The sequence below is a fragment of the Micromys minutus genome (assembly GCF_963924665.1).
Source record: "Micromys minutus genome assembly, chromosome: 1".
In the NCBI taxonomy this organism is placed as follows: Eukaryota; Metazoa; Chordata; class Mammalia; order Rodentia; family Muridae; genus Micromys; species Micromys minutus.
Genome location: NC_137969.1, coordinates 141,080,961 through 141,108,868, shown reverse-complemented (window position 1 = coordinate 141,108,868; position 27,908 = coordinate 141,080,961). Strand labels below are relative to the sequence as shown.

Genomic DNA, 27,908 nt, shown 5'->3' with positions numbered 1-27,908 from the left:
GGGGAAGCACATCATGGTGTCGGAAAAATGGATCGTGGCAGTTCTTGTGCTGCAGCTTTGTTGGAGTGGCTGTGGCTTCTGCAGCAAGGTCCTTGTGTGGCCCTGTGATATGAGCCACTGGCTGAATCTGAAGACTATTCTTGAGGAGCTCACAGCAAGAGGGCATGAGGTGACAGTCCTGAAATACCCCAGTGTCATCATCGATCAGAGTAAACTGTCTGTATTGCACTTTGAGAATATTCCTATGCAGAAGGAAAATGACATAGCTGAGGATTATCTAAACGAAATGGTAAATCTAATTGTGAATGTCATTCCAAACCTGTCTCTGTGGAAAGCAGCGAGTACACTGCAAGATTTCTTTCTTCGGCTGACTGGAGTTTTTGAAAATGTCTGTAGGAGTGTAGTGCACAACCAGACCTTCATGAACAAGCTTCGTGATGCAAAATATGATGTAGTGGTTATAGACCCTGTCCTTCCCTGTGGAGAGCTGGTGGCAGAAGTTCTTCAGGTCCCTTTTGTAAACACACTGAGGTTCAGCATGGGATACTACATGGAGAAACAATGTGGCCAGATTCCAGTTCCACTTTCATATGTGCCAGTTATCATGAGTGGACTAACAGACAGTATGACATTTACAGAGAGGGTGAAAAATATGATGCTTTCCCTGTTTTTTGATTTTTGGCTCCAACAATATGACATTCCATTCTGGGATAAGTTTTACAGTGAAACTCTAGGTAAGAGTCTAGTTTTCATGCTAAGGTAGTTGTTAAATCTTATTTTAAGGCTTAATAGTTGTTTTAAAGCAATAAAATGCATATGTTTTATAAAATTTTGACTCTCATGTAAAACTCTACAAGTGAAAGTGATAAATTGATTGTTGATAATTAATTGAAAGGACATATGAAGTTATTTTGCTATTATTACCACGTGATTATAATCATTAAACTATTTAATATTATTTTGAAATTTAGTAGCCCATTATCAGTTCTAAAAAAAACTTATACACAGATAAATATCACTGACTACAACATGGTTTTTCATTTGTTAGATAAAGGAGACAATTAATTCTAGGATGTAGAATATATGTTTTTAAAGATAGTCTCTTATCGGTAAACTGCTGCAAAAATTTAAAAAGCTCTTCATGCCAGTAATAATGTGAAATATAAAGTAATTTTATGAGAAATAATCAGTATGTAATGCATTGCTTCTTAATTTTATTCTGCAATTTTTGAGGCCACCAATAATTGCTCTAAAATTTATACCATTCTTCTGACAATTGAGGTAACTTATATTTTTATACATGCTGCAAATTAAGGATGAGTCATGGAAGACGGTGATTAAAGCAGCCTTGGCAATCTAGCAAACAAGAATTGAACTATTAAATATTTTCTCGCAATTACCATGTCTTTCTCTTTCGTATTTAATATATCACTAAGAAAAAAGAAGATTCTTGATGAGAGAAAACAAAGCTGAATAGAAACTGATAAAGTCAGTCCCAGAGTAACATCAGATTGAAAGGTGAAAACCAGTCATTCCTAAGAAAACAGAATGAAATTTAAAACAATAAGAAATTAATTGACCAGGTGACTTGAAAACTTTTACTGCACTTTAACTGCTGGAAAAATAGCACTTTAGAGATTGGTACTGTTTTCACTTTTCTGTTATTGATACTGTTTTCATATTTTCACTACTTGAAATATAAACTACTGTAGCAAAGTGTTCACTATGACAGTGTGAAGAGAGAAAATGGGATCTTTGAGACTATTGTGAATGGTGTCGTTCATATAATTTCTTTGCCATCCTGTTTATCTTTTGAATAGAAAAAGGCTACTCATTTGAGTTAATTTTATATACAGCCACTTTACTGAGGTTGTTTTTTAGATTTAAAAGTTCTCTGAGTTTTTGGGGTCACTTGAGTATACTATCATATCATCTGCAAATAGTGATATTTTGACTTTTTCCTTTATAATTTGTGTCCCTTTGATCTCCCTCTGTTGTCTAATTGCTCTGGCTAGGACTTCCAGTACTATATTGAATAAGTAAGGAGAGAGTGGTCAGCTTTGTGCAGTCCCTGATTTCAGTGATATTGCTTCAAGTTTCTTTCCATTTACTTTGATGTTGGCTACTGGTTTGCTGTATATTGCTTTTGCTAAGTTAAATTATGGGCCTTGAAATCCTGATCTTTCCAAGACTTTTATGATGAAGGGTGTGAATTTTGTCAAATGCTTTCTAAACATCTTATTAGATGATCGTATTTCTTGTTTTGCTGAGGGTTTTTGTTTTTTGCTTTTTTTTTAATTTTTAGTTTTTTTATATAGGGGATAACATTGGTGGATTTACATATATTGAAGCATTCCTGTATTCCTTGAATGATGCCTTCTCGATTGGAGTGAATGATCCTTTTTATGTGTTCTTAGATTCAGTTTGCAATATTTTATTCGGTGTTTTTGCACGGGTATTCATGAGGGAAATTGTTCTGAAGTTCTCTTTGTTTTTAGTCTTTGTGTGGTTTAGGTATAAGCATAATTGTGGCTTCAAAGAATGAATTGGTAGTGTTCCTTCTGTTTCTATTTTGTGAAATAATTTGAAGAGTATTGGTAGTAGGTGTTCTTTGAAGGTCTGATAGAATTCTGTACTAAACCCATCTGATCCTGGGCTTTTTGGGGGAGGCTTTTAATGACCACTTCTATTTCTCTATTGGTTTTGAAAATGTTTAGATAATTTATCTTATCCTGATTTTATTTGGAACCTGCTATTTGTCTAGAAAATTGTCCATTTCCTCCTGATTTGCCATTTTTTTTGAGTATAGGCTTTTGTAATAGAATTGGCAATTTTTATTTTAATTTCCTCAGTTTCTGTTGTTATGTCTCACTTTTTCTTTCTGGTCTTGTAATTTTGGATATGTCTCTGCACCCTCTGGTTAGTCTGGCTAATGGTTTATCGAGCTTGTTGATTTTCTCATAGAATTAGACCCTGATTTTGTTGAATGTTTTTGTGTAGTCCTTTCTGTTTCTTCCAGGTTGATTTTAGCTCTGAGTTTGATTATTTTCTGCTGTCGATATTCCTCTTGGTTGTATTTGCTTCCTTTTCTTCTAGAGCCTTCACCTGTGCTGTCAAGCTGTTAGTGGATGATCTCTCCAGTTTTTTTTTTTTTTTTTTTTTTTTTTTTTTTTTTTGGAAGCCCTTAGTGCTCTGAATTTTCCTCTTAGCACTGCTTTCATTGAATTGTATAAGTTTGGTTATGCTGTGTTTTCATTTTCATTAAATTCTAAAAAGGCTCTAATTTTTTCCTTTATTTCTTTCATGATCAAGTTTTAATTGAGTAGAATGTTGTTCAGCTTCCATGTGAATGTGATCTTTCTCTTGTTTTTGTTTTTATTGAAGACCAGTCTTAGTGCATGTTTTTGTGATAGGATGCATGGGATTATTTCAATCTTTTTTATCTGTTGAGTCCTGTTTCGAGACCAATTATATGGTCAGTTTTGAATAAGGTACAAGGAGGGGCTGAGAAGAAGGTATATTCTTTTGTTTTAGGATAAAACGTTTTATAGATAGCCATTAAATTCATTTGGTTCATAACCTTTTTAAATTTCACCATGTCTCTGTTTAGTTTCTGTTTCCATTATCTGTCCATTGATAAGAGTGTGGTGTTGAAATCCCCTATTGTTGCTGTAAATATTAAAATGGTAAGGCTTATCTCTTTATTGGCCCCACAGTCTCACTCCTCGGATGTCACTTCTAATATGGAGCTGACACAGGAAATCTGTCCCTTGGTCCAAGCAGTCCCCAATCTTACTTCACCCACACAACTCCCTCCAACCCAGGTAAAATTGCTGACATGTCCAGTACAAACATGATTCTAAGGCCTGATAACTATTCATACATGTTTATATATCAAACTCTCAATCCACAAACCCTCTACATAATAAGATTATATCAAATAGATAAATATACAAATTGCCCTTCTATATGAGATATAAGACCTATAAGAATCCTTAAATGTTTATAGCTACTTAACGGCAATAACATCCACCTGGATTCAATTCATCCTTCTCTACCTCCATCTTGGTGGTTCTTCTCTTTGGTCCTCTTCTCTCCCTACCCCTCACCTCTGATTCTCACTCTCCACCTCCCTTCCTCTGCCCAATCACTGGATCTCACCATTAATTTACTAATTAAAAGGGGGAAGGTTCAGATGAAGTAAACTTCATGAGTATGTGACTAGGCAACCCTACTTAGGGAAGTGAAATTTATATTAAAATACAAATGGCTACACCCTACTAGGGTTCATTTGGTAGAGTTTTCCTTTGATGAGTATGAAATGTCCTTCCTCATCTTTTTTGATAACTTTTGGTTGAAAGTCAATTTTATTCGATATTAGTAAGGCAACCCCAGCTTGTTTCCTAGGACCATTTTCTTGGAAAATTGTTTTCCAGGCTTTTACTCTGAGGTGGCTTCTGTCTTTTTCACTGAGATGATTTTCCTGTATGCAGCAAAATGCTGGGTCTGTTAGTCTACATCTTTTTATTGCGGAATTGAGTCCGTTGATGTTAAGAGATATTAAGGAATAGTGATTGTTTTTTCTTGGTATTTTTGTTGTTAGAGGTAGAATTATGTTTGTATTCTATGTTTTTTTATGTTTGTTGAAAGGAGATTACTTTCTTGCTTTTCCTAGGGTGTAGATTCTCTCCTTGTGTTGGTAGTTTTACTCTATTATCACTTGTAGGGCTGGATTTGTGGAACAATCTTGTATAAATTTGGTTTTGTCCTATAATATCTTGGTTTCTCCATATAGAGTGACTGAGAGTTTTGTTGGATACAATAACCTAGGGTGGTATTTGTGTTCACTTAGGGTTTATATGACATCTGTTCAAAATTTGTTAGCTTTCATAGTCTCTATTGAGAAGTCTGGTGTAATTATGATCAGTCTGCCTTTTTACCTTATTGTTTTTAATATACTTTCTTGGTTTTGCGCATTTGGTACTTTGAGTATTATGTGATGAAAGGAATTTCTTTTCTGGTTCAATATATTTGGAGTTCTGTAGGGTTCTTGTATATTTATGTGCATCTCTTTCTTAAGGTTAGGGATATTTTCTTCTATAACTTTGGTGAACATATTTTCTGACCCTTTAAGTTGTGAATCTTCCCTTACTTCTACACCTGTTATCCTTATGCTTGGTCTTCTCAGTATCTCAGTATGTCCTGGATTTTCTGTATGTATTGGAATAGGAGATTTTTAATTTTTTTCTTTTTTTTTTCTTTTTTTTTTTCTTTTCTTTTTTCTTTTTTTTTTTTTTTTTTTTTTTTTTTTTTTTTTTTTTTTTTTTTTTTGACTGTTGTGCCAGTGTTTTGTATGGTATCTTTTGCCCTTGTGATTTTTTTTTTCTTTTCTTTTTATTTTTTTTTTTTTATTTTTTTTTAGTACGGAATATAGTTTATTCAGGTCATGGGAGAGTTAAGAGGGTGGTAGAGGCAGAGAGAGAAGTAGAGGAGTAGAGGCCGGCCATGAGCACGTGGGAAAGAGGGGGGGGGAGGAAAATGGGAGAGCAAGGCTGCAAGAGCACAAGGGCAGGAGAGGCCAAGAGAGAGAGGAGGGGTCAAGCAGCTCCTTTTATCACTGGGGCGGAGCATACCTGGCCACTGCTGGGTAATTGAGGGGTGGGGTATACCTGGCTGTTGCTAGGTAACTGAGGGGTGGGGTTTACAGAATCCCAACATTCCCCCATTTTTGTTTAATTAAAAAAGAAAAATTAGAGGCGATGGTGGACCAGGAATAGGGTCGTTGTGATCTCTTGACTGCTTCATGCTGTTTTGGGGCGATGTTTTTAGAGAGTCCAGAAAAGCGGGGGTAGGGATATTTGTCTAGTCTTAGGAGTTGGCTGTTTCCTTGTTGTCCAGGGTCTGTGGAACCATCTGAGGACAGGTCAAAAGGAACAGGTCCAGTGGAAGCATCTGTGTCTGAGAGAGAAGGCTGAAGCATCTGTAGGTTGCTTTTCTGGAGCCGTTCTAGATGTAATAAGCACCTGGACTTGACAAGATGCTGGAACACACACATGTATACATTATAGGTAAAGACTGAGTACATTTGGTTTGAAAGAAAGAAAGATTTTTCAGAAGAAGTCCTAATGCTGCCATTCCTCCCCTTTTCTCATTATAAAAAGGAGAAAAAACGGGAGGGGGAGGCCGATGGTGAAAGGGGAATAGGGGCGTCGAGTCTCATTGGCTACTTCCTGCTGTCTTGGGGCGTCGTAAGGGGGTGCAGCTGGCTTTCACCATCGGGATCCACCTGGCAGATGTTCACATCAGGCTCCTCTATGGACAGTGGCTGGTAGTCCTGTAACAGGAACTAATTAATAGATTAGAAATTTTTTGTCTGTCGTTGAAGTAGACAGAAGATTGATAAGGTTTGGAGCAAATTACTATAATGTGTCCCGGATATTTTAAAATGACTTGCCATGCCATGAAGAGGGATAGGGGAAAGGTGTGGAGTCATGGCAACATCAGAGTCAGGGCAGCTGAATGTTAATAGTACTTACAGGGGGGACTTTGGCTGGTTTTTTACAGTAGAGCTTACCAACAACTTCTGTCTCCCACCTGGGATCTCATGGATTTTGTATGTGGTAAAAAAGCTGCAGGTGTCTCAAGAATCACCTTAAAAGGGTCCTGGTAGGGTCTAGTAATTGGATGACAACAGAAGAGTGTTTAGCAACAGACTCGGGGGTCTACCTGATAAGCTGGTAAAGGAAACATGTTTGTGTTAGGTTGACTGGATAGAAGAAGCAGAGGGGTTGCTAGCGAGCTTGGGTTCAGGCAAATGGGGGGAGCAAAGGAAATAGAGGCTCCCAACTTAGCTAGATCTCTTCTCTAATAAAGGGACAGGACATGTTGGCACTAAACTGCCAAAAGGAATGACTGAGAGGTACACTCCTAAAAATGTAAGTAAGTGTTGGAATCTGGTGAGGAAGGTGTCTTCTTACCCGACAATAGGAAAATGGGAGGGAGAAGTAGGTCCCCAAAACTCTGTCAGGACCGAGTAAGTGGCCCCAGTGTCCAAGCAGAAGGAGATGGGCTGCTCACATACCATGATAGCTACCCGTGGCTCCCTGTTCGTGATGGCAGTGGTCAGGTCAAGGGAGCCTGGGCCTCTTCAGTTGTCCATAGACAAGCCTAGAAGGCTGGAGGGTTATTTGGGCGTGATGTCCCTCTGTCTTGCGTGACACAGGGCAATCGACAGCCCAGTGATCCTCTGAATCTTACTTAGGACATGGCCCCTTGGCTTGTGAGTTGCTGGAGCAAGCTTTCACCCAATGACCTATTGACCACATCTGTAGCAGGGGCCCGGTTGTGTAGCAGTGGCTGGGGCTGGTCGGGAAGCCTTTGCCAGCATATGGTATTTGTTTGTGAGCCTTTTTACCTTTCCCATGGTACACTTTAAAGGCCAGCACCAAGACTTCTGCCTGTGGAGTTAGGGGTCCCCTCTCAAGCTTTTAAGCTAGTCTCTTATGTCGGGGTAGTTCTGGGAAAAGAAATAGGTCATTAGAAGTTGTTTACCTTTTGGGTTTTCAGGGTCTAAGTTAGTGTCTATCTGTTTGATGGATCTCGTCTGCATGCATTTTTTCTGCTCCCAAACTCACTGGCTTTCCTCAGGAAGTAAATTATTAGTGAAACTCACAGTAAAGCATGGAACATCAGACTATAAGATTGCGGCACAGAAGAGGACAGAAAGGGAGGAAAGGGGCACCGGCAGTGGTGCTAGAGGCCGGGTGGCATGTCCACGTTCACATGTGAGTCTGGCTGTGGAGGGGAGTTTTGAAAAGCTTAGAATAACATGAGTAGAAGCTGAGGTAGAGGTTTGGATTTTGCGGCGATGGCTCGTTGGCTGGATCGAGAGCTGTAGTGTCATCTGCCTTATTGCCTCATTGCTAAAAGGCGGTGGGTGGGGTTATAAGAACACAAGAGAAGGATTAGAGCGGAGATAGATAAATGCCTGTACACAGGGAACCTCTTTCCATTTACCAGATCTTTGGCAGTATGAGTGAAGGTCTCATAAAATTAATGAGTCTAGGGTGCCATTTTGAGTCATTATCTAGTGGATACTGAGTCCAAACATTGTTTTAGAGGTGTATCAATTTAGATGTCTTTAGCTGAGGTGTCAGTGTTAGAGATTTGGAATTTTCCAGGAGACATCCCAGTGGGGAGCCTGGTGACCCGTTTTGAGACATTGAGTTGTCCATTGGGAAGGTACAGGGAGGGGGCTATGGAGCCATCCAATCCAGCGTCCCAGTGGATGAAACTCGGTAGAAAAGTTTCACCTATGCGCAGGGGTCGCGAGTCGTCACTCGGACTCCTGGTGGCTTCGCCAGATCCCGGATCTGGCAGAGAGTGCCCTCGCCAGGCCTGGACTTCGGCTGAGTGAAACGGCTGCTAAGAGCCCTGGGGAAGGGAAAAAGAGTGAAGGGCACTCCCGACGGGACCTTCTCAATGGTCAATGTCTGTCTCAAAACTGTGGCTATAGAGAAGTAACCCTTTTTGCCCGCAAAGGCTGGCCAGGACTTTTTTGGGAAATCGGGGATTTTCTCTGCCAACTGGAGTGACAATCTCTACCAATTTGCCGATGTTTTTGCGGGAATCTTAGCCATGATCTGGTATCAGGAAAAGTGAAACCGTGGTGTGTGGCTGATCTATCTCAGCAGCCCACGTGGCGGGAGCTACTGGCACACATGGTGGAGCAGTGGCCAGCAAGTGTCTAGAGCTTCAGTAATGGCGACAACTCACATGTTGGAAGTCTGTGAGTTGGGCAGCTGTTGGCAGATCAGCCGTGGCGGCAGATGGGGAGGCAGCTGTGGCACATGACGGCGGCAGCAGAAGCAGCGGCAGGGAGATGGAGGCGGGAGATGGTCACTGCGGCAGTCAGCGTAACAAGAGACAGTATGGGAACTAGAGGCAGTGGCGTCCGTTAAGAGAATAGGAAACCTCAGCGCCAGCCATGCAGCCAAGGTTATGCCGAGCCCGATGGGGTGGGCCAGGGTGGCCGGCAAGGACTGGTCGCAAGAAAATCTAGGTCCCTATGTGGGTTTGGCTTAACTATCTCAGTAAAGAAAGAAAAAATTTAGATGTACATTTGAAAGCCACATTTGAAATCTAGAGGAATCCCACCTTTTAGAATAGGTAGTGAGCTTTAGGCAGATGTACTTATCTGGGTGGAGTCTTATTTGGTCTATTGGAGGTAGATCTGATTGTAGCTTATGAGAAATAACAACATGAGTTAACAACATAAACATTTTTAAGATGAGCCTTTATGGAGCAGAAGGAGCAAGAATTATATGTAGTGAAAAAGGAAGTTTAGCAAGAGGAAACATGAAGCATTAATGGAACCAGAGCTTATGTTAGAAAGTAACCATATATCTGAGCTACTTGGTAGAAAATAAAAATCTGTGTTTTTTTTTTGTTTTTTTTTTTTGTTTTTTTTTTTTTTTTTTTTTTTTTTTTTTTTTTTTAGTTGTTAAACTGCAATTACCTTAGCTGTCAATGCAGTCAGAAATCTGGCTTAGAATAAATAAAGCTTTAATCTAGCAGGCAGAATAAGATTGAAAGTAATAAAGGGAAACAAAACATGCACGAGACAGGCACTATTGCACACAGGTGAGAAAGTGCATTTGGGGCACTGGAGGCACTCACATACAGGGAGGGGGTTTGGTACTGTGGCAGCAGGGCAAGGCTAGGTGTTCCAGCCAGGGGGCAGGCCATCCCGCCCCTCGGTGGGCGGGGAGTACCTGTGCTGCCACCACGGCAGGTCTTGGGACCATGTGTGTGATCTGCTAGGCAGGCGACTGCTTACTAGGAGGACTGCTTTCATAGTTTCCCTAGGGACTGCCAGCAGGGCCAGGGTCCCTGCAGAAACCCAATCGCCACCCTTCTGCTCGCTGCCCCTAGGGAGCGGCCGGAGCCTGGGGCACTAGGCCCACAGCACATCAGCCTGCTCTGAAGCTCCTGCGGGAGCCGTGTTGCTGGCTGCTGCTCCTTTCAGGAAGCCCACCTACTGGCAGGCTCTACTAGCTCTGGATTCCTGCCGCAGGCCCAAGCAACCAAGGCTGAGCCTTCCGCAGGACCAGATGCCTGCCTACTGGGTCCCAGCGGACAAAGAGTCTGGGACAGAGACCAGGATGGAGAAAGCACATGTGGGATGGGAACAGCTAGGTCTAGCAAACAGTCTCAAGCAGAGGCTAGGAGCAGGGCCAGACCTTCACACAGAACAGATAGCTAGAAAGGGAGTAGAGTTTATTGGTTTCTGATCACTGTAAATTAAGCTAAAGCATCTCAGGAAATAGGGACAAAGGCGGCAAAAACAATCCCATGGGTGAGGGTAGGTACAGCTGCCATGGGGGCGCAAAACTCGGAGGCTGTGCTCCATGGAGGCAGCCCATGGGTGAGAGTCGGATATCGGGTTAAAGCGGAGGCAGCGCTCCTCGGAGGCGGTGCTCCAGAATGAGATCCAGGCCTGGCCTGGGTCTAGTAAAGAGGGGGGTCCCAAGGGCAAAAGTCCTAGAATGAGGGTCAGTAAAAGCATCTGTCCTCAGGGGTAGTTCAGGAACACTTCCCTGGGACCTCTTGGATGCTTACTCTGACCGATGTGGGGAGGGAGCTTACCGGGTCTTGAGCTAGTGAGCATCGGGATGCGAACCTGTCTTTTCTTGAGGCTTGCTGGCACCAATCCAAGGTTGTTAAAAGTCACAGAAAGGAAAGAGATATCTGGTCGTGAGGAAATCTAACCTCCTCACACGGGGCACCAATGTAAGGAAAAGATGACGAGGCACCAATGAAAGGAAAAGTCACTGAAAGGAAGAGTCACAGGGCACCAATGTTGTGAAAGGATGACGATCCGAGTCAAGGCACCAATGTTAGGGGAAGGATGAAGAGAGTGGGGGGCATATGGCTCATGAAGGTGCAGCCGAGGCCTGAGGGGGAGGGAGATGCCTCTGAGGGGCCCATGTTGGGAATCCCTTCCCTGAGGGACCAGCCACACAATAGTATATAGTACGGGATATAGTTTATTCAGGTCATGGGAGAGTTAAGAGGGTGGTAGAGGCAGAAAGAGAAGTAGAGGAGTAGAGGCGGGCCATGAGCACATGGGAGAGAGGGGGGAAGGGAAATGGGAGAGCAAGGCTGCAAGAGCACAAGGGCAGGAGAGGCCAAGAGCATGATTTTCTTTTCTACCTCTGTATTCTGTTGATGATGCTTGCATACATGACTCCTGATCTCCTTCCTAGAATTTTTATCTCTAGGGTTATCTCTTTTTGAGAATTCATTATTTTTTTCATTGAACAACTTTATTTTTAAAAACAAAAATAAATGTACAGATTTTAAAAGTGTTTTTGTATAACAGTATATGAATACATTTTTGTCAGTACTTGGTTTTTTAAAAGGTTTGAGAGTATGTCTTAAATCTTCCTAGTTACAATGAGCATAAAGTACATGTAAAACAAGATGTAACCTGGACATAGTCAAAGTTTTCTTGGTATGTAAAGATTAAGAATAATTATTTTTCTTTTTTTTTTTGGCCTTTGTTTATCTTGAATATCATATATTTAGTTAGATGTTTCTGGGGTGTTCAGAGATTTCTGGGGTTAGTATCCCATTATCAGTGACTGCATATTATGTCTGGTTTTTGTGACTGGGTTATCTCACTCAGAATGATATTCTCTAGATGCATCCGTTTTCTTAAAAAATTCATAAATTCATTGTTTCTGATAGCTGAGTAGTACTCCATTATGTCAATATACCAAAATTTTTGTATCCATTCATCTACTGAAGGACATCTGGGTTTTCTCCAGCTTCTGGCTATTATAAATAGGGCTGCTATGAACATTGTGGTGCATGTGTCTTTGTTTTATGTTGGACCTTCTCTGGGCTATATGCACAGAAGTGGACTAACAGGGTCTTCAGGTAGTACTAATTCCAGTTTTCTGAGGAACCACCAGACTGATTTCCAGAGTGGAGGTACCAGTTTACAACCCCACCAACAGTGGAGAAGTGTTCCTCTGTCTCCGCATCCTGGCCAGCATCTGCTGTCATCTGAATTTTTGATCTTAGACATTCTGACTGTTGTGAGGTGGAATCTCAGGCTTGTTTTGATTTGCATTTTTATGATGGCTAAGGATATCTAGCAGTTTCTTAGATGCTTCTCTGCCATTCGAAATTTCTCAATTGAGAGCTTTTTGTTTAGCTCTGTAACCCATTTTAATAGGGTTGTTTGATTCTCTGGTGTTTAACTTCTTGAGTTCTTTGTATACATTGGATATTATACCTCTACCAGATGTGGGGTTGGTAAAGATCTTTTCCCAATCTTTTGGCTGATGTTTTGTTTTCAGTTTTTTTTTTTAATTGAAAAACTTTATTTTAAGAAACAAAGATAACTGTACAAATTTTAAGCATTTTTAAATAAAAGTATAGAAATACATTTTTGTCAATATGTGATTTTTTATAAGATTTTATAGTATGCATGAAAATCATACTAGTTATAATGAGCATAAAGTACATGTAAAACAGGATGTAACCTGGAAATAGTCAAAGTTTTCTTGGTGTGTAAAAATTAAACATAATGGTTTTTGATTTTCTTTTTGAAGGGCCTTTTTTTTTTTTCTTGAACTTTCTGTAGTCAAATGAGTTGTTTCTGGGTTGTTCAGAGCTTCCCGGGGTTGGTATCCAATTATCAGTGACTGCATATTATGTCTGTTCTTTTGTGACTGGGTTATCTCACTCAGGATGATATTCTCTAGACACATCTATTTTCTTAAGAATTTCATAAAGTCATTGTTTCTGACAGCTGAATAGTACTCCAATGTGTAAATATACCACAAATTTGGTATCCATTAATCCACTGAAGTACATCTGAGTTCTTTCCAGCTTATGGCTATTATAAATAGGGCTGCTCCAACAGAATGGGAAAAGATCTTTACCAACTCCACATCAGATAGAGGCCTAATATCTAAGGTATACAAAGAACTCAAAAAGCTAGACACCAGAGAATCAAATAACCCTATTAAAAAATGGGGTACAGAACTAAACAAAACGTTCTCAGTTGAGGAATATCGAATGGCTGAGAAATATCTGAGGAAGTGTTCAACATCCTTAGCCATCAGGGAAATGCAAATCAAAACAACCCTGAGATTCCACCTCCCACCAGTCAGATTGGCCAAGATCCAAAACTCAGATGACAGCAGATGCTGGCGAGGCTGCGGAGAAAGAGGAACACTTCTCCACTGTTGGTGGGGTTGCAAACTAATACAACCACTCTGGAAATCAGTCTGGTGATTTCTCAGAACATTGGACATAGTACTACCCGAAGACCCAGTTATTCCACTTCTGGGCATATACCCCAGAGAAGCTCCAACATACAAAAAAGACAAATGTACCACAATGTTCATAGCAGCCCTATTTATTTATTTTTTTCCTTTTTTTAAAAATTTTATTTATTTATTTATTTTAACATCTTTATTTTACAAAACAAAAATAAATGTACAGATTTCAAGCATTTTTGTGTAAAATTATACAATACATTTTTGTCAGTACTTTTTTTCAGATTTTAAAATAATTTTTACATAAATCTATATGAATAGTCAGTACTTGATCTTTTTAAAGGTTTGACAGTATGCATCAAAAACCCAATAGTTACGATGAACACAAAGTACATGCAAAACAAAATGTAACATGAAAATAGTCAAAGTTTTCTTGTTGTATAAAGATTTTTTGTTTTGTTTTGTTTTCTTTATTTCTTGGACTTCCTACAGTCTGTGAGTTGTTTCTGGGGCAGTGCAAGCCTCTGGGGGTTAGCATCCCACTTTCAGTGACTGCATATTATGTCTGTTCTTTTGTGACTGGGTTATCTCACTCAGAATGATATTCTCTAGATGCAGCCATTTTCTTAAGAATTTGGTCAAGTTATTGTTTCTGGTGGCTGAGTAGTATTCCATTGTGTAAATGTACCACAATTTTTGTATCCATTCATCTTCTGAAGTGCATGTGGGTTCTTTCCAGCTTCTGGCTATTATAAATAGAGCTGCTATGAACATTGTAGTGCATATATCTTTGTTGTGTACTAAGGTGTCTCTGGGGTATATGCCCTATATATTAGGCCTATATCAGATGTGGGGTTGTTAAAGATCTTTTCCCAATCTGTTGGCTATGGTTACGTTTCTTGACAGTGTCCATAGCCTTACCGAATTACCTTGCAAATTCATTAAGTCCCATTTGTTTGAACTAAGAGCACAACAATTGGTGTTCTGTTCAGAAAATTTTCTCCTGTGCCTATATGTTCTAAAGTTTTCCCTAATTTCTCTTCTAATAGTTTCACTGTACCTGGTTTAATGTAGAGATCTTTGTCCACTTGCACTTGAGCTTTGTACAAGGAGATAAGAAAAGGTCTATTTTCATTCTTTCACATGCTGAGTGCCAGTTGGACCAACACCATTTGTTGAAGAGGCTATCATTTTCCATTGAACGTTACAGCTCCTTTGTCAAAAATCAAGTGACCATATGTGTGAGGGCTCATTTCTGGAACTTCTATTCTATCCCATTGATCCACGTGCCAATCTCTGTACCAGTACCATGCAGTTTTTAACACAATTGCCTTGTAATATAGCTTGAGGTAAGGGATGGTGATTCCAGCAGATGTTTTCTTGTGGTTGAGGACGGATTTTACAATTATAGGTTGTTTGTTATTCCAGATGAAATTGAACATTACTTTTTCTAACTCTGTGAAGAATTATGATGGGGATTGCATTGAATCTGTATATTGCCTTTGGTAAGATTGCTATTTTTACAAAGTTGATCCTTCCAATCCTTGAGCATGGGAGACCTTTCCATTTTCTGATATCTTCCACGGTTTCCTTCTTTAGAGATTTGAAGTTCTTGTCATACAGGTGCTTCACTTGCTTAGTTAGAGTCACACCAAGGTATTTCATATTGTTTGTGACTATTGTGAAGGGTATCTTTTCCTTAATTTCTTTCTCCACATGTTTGTCCTTTGAGTAGAGGAAGGCTACTGATTATTTGAGTTAAATTTATATCCTTTATATCCAGCCAATTTGCTGAACTTGTTTATCAGCTGCAGAAATTTTTTGTTGGTATTTTTGGGGTCACTTGCATACACTATCATGTCCTCTGCAAACAGTGATATTTTTAATTCTTCCTTTCCAATTTGTATCCCTTAGACTTTCTTGTGCTGTCTAATTGCTCTGGCCAGGACTTCCAGTACTATGTAGAATAGGTAGGGGGAGAGTGGGCAGCCTTGTATAGTCCCTGATTTTAGTAGGATTGCTTCAAGTGTCCCACAGTTAAGTTTTATGTTGGCAATTGTTTTGCTGTACATTGTTTTAATATGTTTAGTTATGGGCCTTGGATTCCTGTTCTTTCCAAGTCTTTTAACATGAAGGTGTGTTGAATTTTGTCAAATGCTTTCTCAGCATCTAGTGGATGACCATGTGTTTGTTTGTTTTTTTTTTTTTTTTTTTTTTTTTTTTTTTTTTAGTTTGTATATATTGTGGATTATGTTGATGGATTTCTGTATATTAAACCATCCCTCCATCCCCGGGATGAAGACTACTTGATCACGCTAAATTATCGTTTTGATGTGTACTTGGATTCAGTTTGCAAGGATTTTGTTGAGTATTTTTGCATCAGTGTTCATAAGTGAGATTGGTCTGAAGTTCTCTTTTCTTATTGGGTCTTTGTATGTTTTAAGAATGAGAGTTATTGTGTCTCAAAAAATGAGTAAGGTAGTCTTCCATCTGATTCTATTTTGTGGAATATTTTGGAGAGTATTGGTATCAGATTGTCAATAAATGGCTGAAAAATCTGCACTGAACCCATCTGGACCTGTGCTTTTTTGATTGGGAGAATTTTTGTAACTGCTTCTATTTCTTTAGGTTTTATGGGATTATTTATATGGTTTACCTGGTGCTGGTTTAACTTTAGTATCTGCTATTTGTCTATGAACTCATTCATTTTCTCGAGATTTTCCAGCTTTCTTGAGTATAGGCTTTTGTAGTAGGATCTGATGATTTCTTGAATTTCCTCAGTTTCAGTTATTGTGTCTCCACTTTTATTTCTGATTTTGTTAATTTAGATACTCTCTCTTTACCCTCTAGTTTGTCTGGCTTAGGATTTATCAATCTTGTTAATTTTCTCAATGAACCAGCTCTTGGTTTTGTTGATTCTTTGAATGGTTCTTTTTGTTTCTATTTGGTCAATTTCTGTGCTGAATTTTATTATTTCTTGCTGTCCACTCCTCTTGGATGTATCTGCTTTCTTGTGTTCTTGAGCTTTCAACTGAATTGTCAAGTTTTAGTGCTTGCTTTCTCTCCAGTTTCTTTCTCGAAGCACTCAGAGCTATGAGTTTTCCTCTCATTACTGCTTTCATTGCATCCCATAGGTTTGGGTATGTTTTGTTTTCATTTTCATTAAATTCTAGAAAATCCTTCATTTCTTTCTTTATTTCTTCTTTGGCCCTGCTATCATTTAATAGAGCATTGTTTAGTTTCCATATGTTACATGGGTTTTTGTTGTGTTTGTTTTAATTAAAGACCAGCCTTAGGCAATGGTGATCTGATAGGATGCATGGGAGTATTTCAATCTTCTTATATGTATTGCAGCTTGTTCTGTGACCTATTATATGGTCAATATTGGAAAAGGTACCGTGAGATGCTGTGAAGAAGGTGTATTTTTTTTTTTTTAGGATGAAATGTTTTGTAGATGTCTATTAAATCCAATTGGTTCATAACCTCTGCTAGTTTCACTGCATCCTTGTTAATTTTCTGTTTCCATGATCTATCCATTGTTGAGAGTCGGCTGTTGTGATCTTCTACTAGTATTTTATGGGGTGCAATGTATTTTTTGAGCTTTAGTAGGGTTTGTTTTATGAATATGGGTGCTCTTGTGTTTAGAGCATATATGTTAAGGATTAAGAGACTTTCCAGACAAATTTTCCGTGTATTGAGTAAACAGTGTCCTTCCTTTACTTTTGTCATAATTTTTGATTGAAAATCTACTTCATTCGATATTTGAGTGGCAACTCCAGCTTGCATCTTTGGGCCATTTGCTTGGAAGTTTTTTTCCCTACACTTTTACTCTGAGATAGTGTCTGTCTTTGTTTCTGAGATGAGTTTTCTGTATGCAGCAAAATGCTGAGTTTTGTTCATGTATCCAGTCTTATAGCCTATATCATTTTACTGGAAAATTGAATCCATTTATGTTAATAGATATTAAGGAATAGTGGTTGCTGTTTCCTGCTATTTTTGCTTTTAGAGGTAGAATTTTGCCTGTGTGTCTTTCTTCTTTTGGTTTTCTTGCTTAGGTATTTTCTTGTTTTACTAGGATGTAGATTCCCTCCTTCTATTGGATTTTCCACCTATAATTTGTTGTGGTGCTTGGTTTGTGGTTAGATATTGTGTAAATTTAGTTTTGTCCTGGAATATCCTGGTCTCTCCATCTATGGTGATTGAGAGTTTTTCTGGGTATAGTAGCTTGGGCTGCCACTTATCTTCTCTTACGGTCTTCATGAAGTCTGCCCAGGATCTACTAGCTTTCATAGTCTCTGTTGAAAAGTCAGGTGTGATTCTGATTGGTCTGCCTTTATATGTTTCATGACCTTTTCCCCTTACTGCTTTTAGTATTCTTTCTTTGCTTTGGGCACTTGGCATTTTGACTATTATGTGTTGGGAGGAATTTCTTTTTTGGTCCACTCTATTTGGAGTTCTGTAGGCTTCTTTTATTCTCACTGTCATATCATTCTTAAGGCTAGGGAAGTTTTCTTGTACGATTTTGATGAAGATATTTACTGTGCCTCTTACTTGATATTCTTCACCCTCTTCTATTCCTATTATCCTTAGATTAGGTCTTCTCATTGTGTCCTGGATCTCCTGGATATTTTGGGTTAGGAGCTTTTTGACTTTTGCATCTTTTCTGACACTTTTGTCTATGTTTTCCATGATTTCTTTGTTCCCCCAAGATTCTCTCTTTCATCTCTTGTAGTCTGTTGGAGATGCTTGCATCCGTGACTACTGATTCCTTTTTTAAGGTTTCTACCTCCAGCTTTGTCTCTTTTAGTGTTTTCTTTATGTTTCCATTTTCATTTTAAATTCCTTCTTCAATTCCTTCAACTCTTTAGTTCTGTTTTCCTCTAGTTCTTTTATTTCTTTGAGTGTTTTTCTTGTTTTCCCTTTTAAAGCTCCTATTTCTTTATGCTTTTTCTCCAGTTCTTTTTTAATGATCTCTATCATCATCTTGATGTATGATTTCGATTCTGAGTCTTCTTTTTCTGGAGTGTTTGCCATTCTGCTGTTTGCTGTGATGGGAGATCTGGGTTCTGATGTTGCTATGTTGTCTTGGTTTCCATTTGGTAAGTTCTTTCACTTTCCTCTTGCCATCTTGCTGTCTGTGATTATAAGTGGTCTTGTTGTCTGTGATTGGTTCCCATCTCTCCTGTGTACCTTTCCTGTATCCCTCGATCTCTGCTCTTCCTAGTGACAGCTGGCCTGAGTGTTTGGTCGGCATGCACAGGCCTTCCGGGTGGAAACTGAATCCCTATGTCAGATTTCTTGCTCCTGTAAACCAATCGGGTGTCGGGGGATCATTCCGTGCACTCAACCCAGACCTCTCTGAGCCTAGGCTACTTGCAGTGCAGTATCACCAGGCCTGTGTCCCTGGATCTCTGCTCTTCTGGTGGCAGATGGTCTGAGTGTTGGGTCTGCACTTGTGAGTGCTTTACTGTTTCTATTTCCATTTTTACGTCTTAGATAGTTTTGTTCAATTCCTTCACCTATTTTATTGTGTTTTCCTTAAAATCTCTTTAAGAAATTTTTTGTTTCCTTTTTAAGAGCTTCTACTTATTTATCTGTGTTCTCCTGAATTTCTTTACGAGAGTTATTTTGTCCTTCTTAAAGTCCTCTATCATTATCATGAGATGTTATTTTAAATACAAATCTTGCTTTTCTTGTGTGTTGTGTTATCCAGTACCTGCTATGGTGAGAGAATTGGGTTCTAATGATGCCAAGTTGTCTTGGTTTCTATTGCTTAAGTCCTTGCACTTGCGTCTTGCCATCCTTTTATCTCTGATATTTGAAGGTCTTTCTGTCTCTGACTCAAGCCTGTCCCTCCTATAGGCCTGGGATCCTGTGATCTCTTGGCTTAGGAGAGAGAGTGCTCCTGGGCACTCAGCTCTCTGGGGTCAGATTTTGAGTCCAGAGGGCCATAGGACAGCACCTGCTGTGGTCACAGATGTAGGCTGGAAGAGTCCCAAATTTTCTTAACCCGAGAAAATTTATTTATTTGAACAGCAAAATGACAAGCCTGGAATTTAGCACAGACACGGAAGCTGCAACGGGATCTTCTGGATTAACAGGTCTTAGGGTCAAAAACTTTAAAGAGCATGTGTAAGGTACCATCATCATAAGATGAAAACTCACAAGCAGCTGGGCCATCAAAGATTGCACAGAGGGAACATTTGCAGGCTGGCTTCATAATAATAGGTTTCTGAATCAAGAGTTGTGCAGGTGGAATTCGGAGGTAACTAAAAAAAAAAAAAAAAAAAAAAAAAAAAAAAAAAAAAAAAAAAAAAAAAGACAGGAAAAGAAAAGAAAAGGAAGTAAGAAAGGAATAGAGAAAAGGAAAAAAAAGAAAAGTAACAACATATCTGCAGTCCATTTCTGCAAGGTGATTTCGATTCAAGCCCTAGCAAATGGGGACCTGACACAGACTTACTTCAAGCTTCATCCTTTCAGTCAATTCTGCTCTGTGACTTGTACTTGGCAAGATTATATGTTTCTTTCTTAGTGGGGAGAATGCAATTCAAAATACAGGAAAATATCAGATAAGCATTATCAATTTTTGCTTGTCATAATTTCATATAGTGTAATTCTTAATAATCACTAAGCAAAAATTGTTTTTTGCATATACAACACTATAGTGAACAAATTTATTACTTAATTTTTAAATTTAATTATTTTTATTTTGAGAATTTTATATGATACTTTATTGTATTTAGATCAAGTCTATCAAGTGTCACCTCTAACTCTTCTGATATGTTATATGGTGCTTAATGTCTTGTTACCAATGGCTTGCTCAGCCAACTCCCTTATACATCTAGGTCTTCATTCCCAGTAGTGACAGTGCCTTCACAGTGAGCTGCACTCTGACACAATAATCATCACTCAAGAATAAATCCTGAAGGTGTTCCTAAAGTCTAATTTGATGACAGTTATTTGCTCAATAAAGATTTCCTCTTCCCAGTGTCAAATTGTGAGAAACCAAACACTGAACTCCAGGCTCTTTATCGTACACTACCCCTTTACCCCCCGCACAACAAACCTGATTGCCAATTTTGTTCTCTCAAACTTCTGTGTTTTCAAGGAAGACCCACCACATTCTGTAAGACTTTGGGGAAAGCTGATATCTGGCTGATCCGAACATATTGGGATCTTGAATTTCCTCGTCCATATCTACCAAATTTTGAGTTTGTGGGAGGACTGCACTGCAAACCTGCCAAGCCTTTGCCTAAGGTACGTTTATGACAGAGACAACTCTTAATTATTTCATAACACAGTTGATTTTTAACTAGTGTTCTCTGTATAGTAGATTTTCCTCTTGTCATCATAGTCATTCTTAGATGAAACTTTTTGGATTTTCCAGATTTTACTAAAGAATTTAGGAGTGAGAAAAAATGCTGTGGTGATGTATTAAAAGTATCTGTGTACCTGTATTGTGGGGGAAAAGAGCCATGAAGAACACCAAAGAGCCTTCGTACAGCATTTTTCATGTGCCTGACAGACTTGTAAGCAGGAGTTTGTCCCCAACAGATTGATAGAGCGGAAGATGCCTTTATGATAGAACTTGCCAATTTTTTAGAATTTAATGAGTCAGAGAAAGTATGTGTACAAAGCCTTTACAATCAGTGCAACTCAGACCTTACTCTGAGTCATTAATGATTGTGCTGACTTTTAGTGCTGTAGTAATACTTGGTAAAAAAAAAAAAAAAAAAAGTAATAGGCCGAGTTGACAATAATGAGTTTGCCTTTCATCTACATATGGTAAAGGGCCAAAGATTTATTATTTTGCTGTGGAAAACCTTTGAGAGATCCTAAAGATGAGTGTAAATTAAGATCTTCAATGTCAAGGAAAAGCAATAAAGCAGATAAACTCCAATGAAATACAGGGACTCTATGAGTGTAAAGCCAGAAGCTTTGGAACTGAAAATAAATACATATATTTTCTTAGACCTTGTATAGAAAAAAACATGAATGTTAGGTATGTTGAAATGGAAGTTACTGAGAAATAGAATGTAATAGGTTATCAGAGTAGGAAAGAAACTATCAGTTGAGAAAGAAGAGACAAATACTAATTTATCAAGCACAAAATCAGAAAATTGAAGATTAAATGGTGTTTCCTGGAGAGTTCTGGATTCTTATGAAAGCTGTAAAGGATGTATTTAAACCTAAACTTTATTTTAGTAATCTGTTCCACATTTGTCTCTGTATTTCCTCCTATGAATATTTTGTTCGCCCTTTGAAGAAGGACGGAAGCATCCATACTTTGGTCTTGCTTCTTTTTGAGCTTCGTATGGTCTATGAGTTATATCAGGCTATTCCAAGCTTCTTTTCCTAATGTCCACTTCTCAGTGAGTGCATGTCATGTGTGTTCTTTTGTGATTGAGTAATCTGAATATTCTTTTCTTGTATGCTACTGCTGTCTCCAAGCTTAGCTGAATATTGCTGTATAAGATTTTATGAATGAATATGTAAATGATAGGTAGATACAATGTATACACATTATATATATTGTTTGCTAAGTGAGTCCATAGCACAGTGTTATATTTCACTGAGTAGAGTCTCTGCATATGCAAAACTCTACAAAACTGCCTACCTGTATGTCATAGGAATCAGGTATGGGCGCTTTCATTCAAATCCATGTAGTCTAACAAAATAAACTTTGACCAAATGAATGTCAATCATGGCTCTCACCGGTGTTGGGAATGCCAAATAAGTAAAGAATATCACTCAGGGAAAAGTTTAACATCATTTAGGTAGTATGTGTGCATGTGTCTGTTGTGTCTGTGTCTGTTTGTCTCTGTGTCTATCTGTTAACATCCGTTTCTATGTGTGCCTGGAACTAGGCCTTCCTTGAACTCAGAGACTTGTCTTCCTCTGACTCTAGAGTACTGGGACTAAACACAGGCACCCATGTGTGAGGATTGTACATGTTTTTAGTAAAAAGAATATTATGTTTGCAGGAAATGGAGGAATTTGTTCAGAGCTCCGGAGAACACGGTGTTGTAGTGTTTTCTCTGGGGTCAATGGTTAGAAACCTGACAGAAGAGAAAGCCAACCTCATTGCATCGGCCCTTGCCCAGATTCCACAGAAGGTTGGTATGGCCTCCTGTGAGATCCCGTGGAGCAAAGCAGATTATGATGGACCCCAGAAAAGAGCTGACAAAGTTCTCTAAGATGGACGCTGAAGTGTGTTACTCAATGGACACAGCTGATACAAGCTTTCAGTAAATACTGATTGAACATATAAAGGGTGCTTTTTAGCTACTCTTGGTCTTTTGCCTACAGACTCTTAGACTAGGGGAAATCATGCTTTTGTGGTCTTTCAGGGTTTTATTTCTTTTATGCATGACATCCTGACTGCAGTTTCCACTCCCTCCAGGGAGTCCACTCACCTACTCACCGCCTCCCCTCACTCCCACATCCTTCCCACTTCCTCTCAGAGATCAGACCTCCCAGGGATATCCCCAGGGATATTGAGTGAATATGGCATAACAAATTTCAGTAAGACTAGCCACAAATGATCATAGAGAATGATCCAACACCACTTGAAATCCTGTGGCTTTCACTGAATATTAGCAAAAAGAGACTCTGATCATGATTTAGCCAAGTGGTCCACAGGAAGGGAAAGGTTACACACATAGCAGACTTAAAAATAAAAACTATAAATTTTAGTAGTGTTTTACCAAAGTGTACTTAATTACAAGTAGAAACCTAGAGCCTCCAATTCTTTCCACATTGAATATTCTATACTTTCAAATACAGAGTTCTAATATTGTCAACAATATTAATTTTCAATTTATATTTAATAAATTTGATAATGAGAGTTCTATATTTCTATTTTCTATATACTTTTACTTATGAGATATGACAGGATTCTTTATGTGCTAAACTAAGTGCATAAATTTATGTGAAGTATGCTAACAATACTTCTAAAAACTTTGGTTTGTTTCTATAGTTTTCTTCTACAAATTTTTACCTTTTAGTAATATGAATTTTTTCCAATTCACAGAAAATATTATGCAGAAAAAATGTTAATTTTAGTCAACTAACTAGTAAAGAAACAGAGAAAAACACAGAGTGCAACAGAGAAAGAGAGGGGGAGGGCAGAAAGGAATAGGAAAGAACAGAAGCAGAAACATTAAGAAAATGGAAGACACTGCGTCAAATAAGAAAAAACATATGAAGTGAAAGAAGAAAGTCATCACATAGCTAAGAAATAAATTTACCACAAGCATTAAACCTAGTTATACTTTTTTGGAAAAATATGCATTTTGAGCATGATGATTAGGTTCACTAGGTCATGTGATACAAACGTGTGAGACATTCATGTCCAGAGCCCAATATTCTGATTTATTAAGGTAGTTCTTTATTTAAATTCTTGTTACGCAAGCTTTCCTATAATAAAAGTAAAGGTGGTGGTGTTATGTTTATTAGACTATTACTAGCAGCTGTTGCAGAGATGAACAGGTTTACCATATCTCTAAATCAACAGGTTTTGTGGAGATACTCAGGCAAGAAGCCAGCTACATTAGGATCCAATACTCAGCTTTTTAATTGGATTCCACAGAATGATCTCCTTGGTAAGTAATAGGGTGAAAAAGGCTGTACAGTCGGGCAACCAACATCAAATCAGAGGACAATATTGAATAATTTAAATTTCCGTATGTCACTCCCACTGTGGAGACAAATAAAATGAAATAATTATCTATTAAGTAAATTTTGTTTGATTTTTCTTGCTCTGGTTCAGGAAAGAGCGAGCTCAGTTAAGACGGCTGAGAAGCAGCCTTCATCAGACACCATCACCCTAGTGATTCTCACTCAGTGAAGAAGGGGTTAATTCTAGGGAACCAATGTCTCATGTTCCCAACCTTTGGAGGAAGCATTACCTTCCTCAGTGACTCACACTATGCATTTCTGCCAGTATAATAGCTTGAAATCCACACTGACTTGGCACTCTATCCCTCAAACAGGACATCCTAAAGTGAAAGCTTTCATCACACATGGGGGAGCAAACGGGATTTACGAAGCTATTTACCATGGGGTCCCTATGGTGGGGGTCCCCATGTTTGGTGATCAACCTGACAACATCGCTCACTTGGAGGCCAAGGGAGCAGCCGTGAAAATCGCCTTCAACAGGATGACGAGTGCAGATCTACTCAGTGCCGTGAAAGCCGTCATTAACGAGCCTTTGTAAGTATTACAGCCTGGAAGGCTCTGCCAGCCATTGGTTAGCCTTGCCATCATTCTCGACATTTCCCAATGTTTTCGATTTTATATTTGTCTTATTTTCAAACATGATAATATAAGGCAAATCCAAACAAACGCACAAGCAAAAACACAAAAGAAGACGAACATTTTTTTTTTCTTCTTTCCTATATATTGGAGTCATTTCCTGAAACTGGGAAAATAGTTGCTTTGAAGATTATACCAACCTTTATGTTTGTAAAATATGGTATGATTATGCAAATTCCCTTGCAGTTTCAATTTAAACTATATATATATGCACTTAGATACATTGTTTAAGTACAAAAATGGAACTGATGATAGGCTCAATATTATTTCTCAAAAATAATATGTGGTGTTATGTTTAACAATTACTATTATGTAAGTTATCTCTGAGTATGTCATAACATTTTGGCTATTAGAAAGATATATTTCTGGAGATAACACTAGGATTAGGAATATCAATATATCTTAGAATAAGATATTTTTTGCATAAATGTTAACATATATTTTAAATTAGACTCTTAGCAAGCTTTTAGTTGATGGCAATTGATTCATTTTTATTAACTATCAGAGTAGTTGAATTTTATGATTTTTTTAAACATTAATACATAGAATAGTCATTTATTCTATCATTTTAAATCTATTATTGTGCAAATGCAATTATGATGTAAATAATTTTAGAAAGGTTGTGTGTGTGTATGTTATGTATGTGTGTGTGTATGTATGTTTGAATATGTATGAACTAAAATAGTATTTAACTTAAAATAACTTGGTGTTAACACTAAGTCAAATAGTACTTTTAACTTGAGAACATAGGGCATAGTGTTTTATTCCATTATCTGACGCTAAAAAACAATTATAAGTTTCAGTAGAGAGTTGGGAAGGGGGCACACTGTGAGGTGAGCTCTTGCTATGCAAGTATGTAGAGCTGTTGGCATCCTCAGTGTTGTAACTTCTGTCTGTCATCTCCGAGCTTCTAGAGTGAAAGTAGAGTCAGGAAAATCCGGAAAGCAGGCCAGCTAGGCTGCTGTGCACAGTAGTGAGCAACAGACCCTTCTGAAGTAGGTGGAATTAAAGGACCTAGTGAGTGGCCTTCTCTCCGTGTGTGTACTGCACACCCATCATGTCCACTATACAGCGAAAGTGGGTACATTCTAACTGTTCATATAAGTGGTAATTACGTTAATTAGTCAGGAAACAGTTTTGCGCCTATTTAGTGACTAAAATGTGAAATAAATTGTACATGGCCTTACCTTGCTTATAAGACTAGGAACTCTTAAGGTTTAGAGTCACAACATCTTCTACCAAATATATGTAAATTTGAAACGCAATTCCTAGGTATAAGTGAAAATATCTTGTTGGAAAAACAACTTCAGAATATTAGTATTTTATCACCAATAAAGTTTCCCTGATGTTCAGCTGGATGACCCTGTAAAACTATTTTTTAACTCTGTCTGTAGTTCATTGAAATAAAAACAAAAGACAACAACAACAACAACAAAAACAAAACAAAACCAAGACTTTTTTTAGTTTTTGTTTTTTCAGTTTTGTTCTAACACTGAACCAAGAACAAGAGACTGAAATGAGGGTAGGTTCTATAACTAAAACACCTATAATCCAGTGTGGTCTCTGGCCAGTAGCATAGAAGACAGCCAGCCATGATGTATATGTGACTTCTACCCTAAGAAGGAGTGACGGACTAAGGAGAGCAGAGTCAGAAAGAATCATTCTGAGGCACTAAAATGAAATCGGCTACCACAGATGCCAAAATGGTTGCCTTGTTGTAAGCAACCTTCACTCTCAGCTTTCTGGATGCAATTCAGATATTTGATTTTAGCTCTCTCTGAAGGAGGTTCCCCTGTGTAACTAACATTCCCCTAACACATTAAGGAGTGAAAGAAATGACTGAACTTATGCTGACTCTGAACTCTGAAATGACTGACATGCTGACTGCCTCGTCTCTGTATCAAGTAGCACGAACTACCTAGATGCTAGTGCTAGTGGGCATGTATACATACATGTCTGTGTCCCCATATTTATTTTAAACAGTCTTGGGCACTACAGTTTCTTGATTTTGCAATTCTTTCAAAAAGATTTGATCACATTATCTTAAGAACAGATTGCTTTTACAACTTTTCCTTTAAAATCCTGAAGATCCCTGAAGCCAACAAAGTCCAAAAAAGTATTAAGCAATTCCTGAATTTATATTACTTATGGTTTCAGATATTCCATAAACAAGCAACAAAATGATTTTGTGTGTTTATCTTTTAGTTATAAAGAGAATGCCATGCGGTTATCAAGAATCCACCATGATCAGCCAGTGAAACCCCTGGACCGAGCTGTCTTCTGGATTGAATTTGTCATGCGACACAAAGGAGCCAAGCACCTTCGTGTGGCAGCCCATGACCTCAGCTGGTTTCAATACCACTCGCTAGATGTGGTCATGTTCCTGCTAGCCTGTGTTGTAACTCTGACATTCATCACTATCAAATGTTGTTTGTTTATATGCCGAAAATGTTGTAAGAGGGAACGGAAGAAGAGGGGGAACAGAAAGAAGAAGAACTAAGTCTTTTTTTTAGGTTTGAGGAAATCCTGAGTGACAGATTAATTCTAACCACAAGAAGCCTGCAACCTTCTTTAGTCTTATTTTCAAATAAGCCATTTTGCTTTAGACTGGAAATAAATGTAAATCTTTACCATGATAATTAAACCTGATGTGTTCCATTCTTCTCTTCTGTCTTGTAGACAGTCTTGTCATTTTCTTTCAACTCTCCTCAGACATGGGAACTGTGACTTCTAAATGTAATCTGTAGAATTGGAGTGATGAATAACACTGGGCTGCTAGACCTCGGGAAGGCACATGACAAACATATTATTGAAGTATGTCAGGAGCTCCTACAGTCAGTGTCACAGGTTTATCTATCGTCAACCAGGGAGTTTAGTGTTTTGTGAGATGATAGTTTTCTAATAAAAACGAGCTTCTCTATTTCTCTAGTATTACAGATCTTAGAGCATAAATTCTTTTTTTATTATCTTTTAAAAATATTTTTATGAAACACATTTTGGTCATTTTTCCCTTTTCCCTAATACCTCCTAGATCCTCATCCCACAGCCCACTTAAGAATTTACTTTCTATCTCAAAAAGTTCAAAAAGGAAATACAACAAAAACTGTCAGGGTCTGGCTAACACCCAGACCCTCATTCTGATCCTAGGCTACCCAAACTTATAACTCATGGTGTAGCGAATGGCACACATGAAGCCATCCTCCTTGGCTCCTCATGGCTGGCATTCCTTTGTTTTGGGAACAAGGTGATAATGTTGCTTACACTGTGGTCAAAGGAATAACCAAGTACTAGATGTCA

At 38.5% G+C, this 27,908-nt stretch overlaps 1 protein-coding gene across 1 annotated transcript; it reads left to right on the top strand.

Annotated features, from left to right (window-relative positions):
- Positions 1-13: 13 nt before the first annotated feature.
- On the top strand, positions 14-27,111 carry LOC308420583 (UDP-glucuronosyltransferase 2A3; the record flags this gene model as incomplete). Its single annotated transcript, XM_080916674.1, has 6 exons — positions 14-734; positions 20,404-20,552; positions 22,280-22,411; positions 23,812-23,899; positions 24,290-24,509; positions 26,817-27,111. 6 exons carry the CDS (start codon positions 14-16, stop codon positions 27,109-27,111), a joined length of 1,605 nt encoding a protein of 534 aa, XP_080772800.1.
- Between the last annotated feature and the right edge of the window lie 797 nt (positions 27,112-27,908).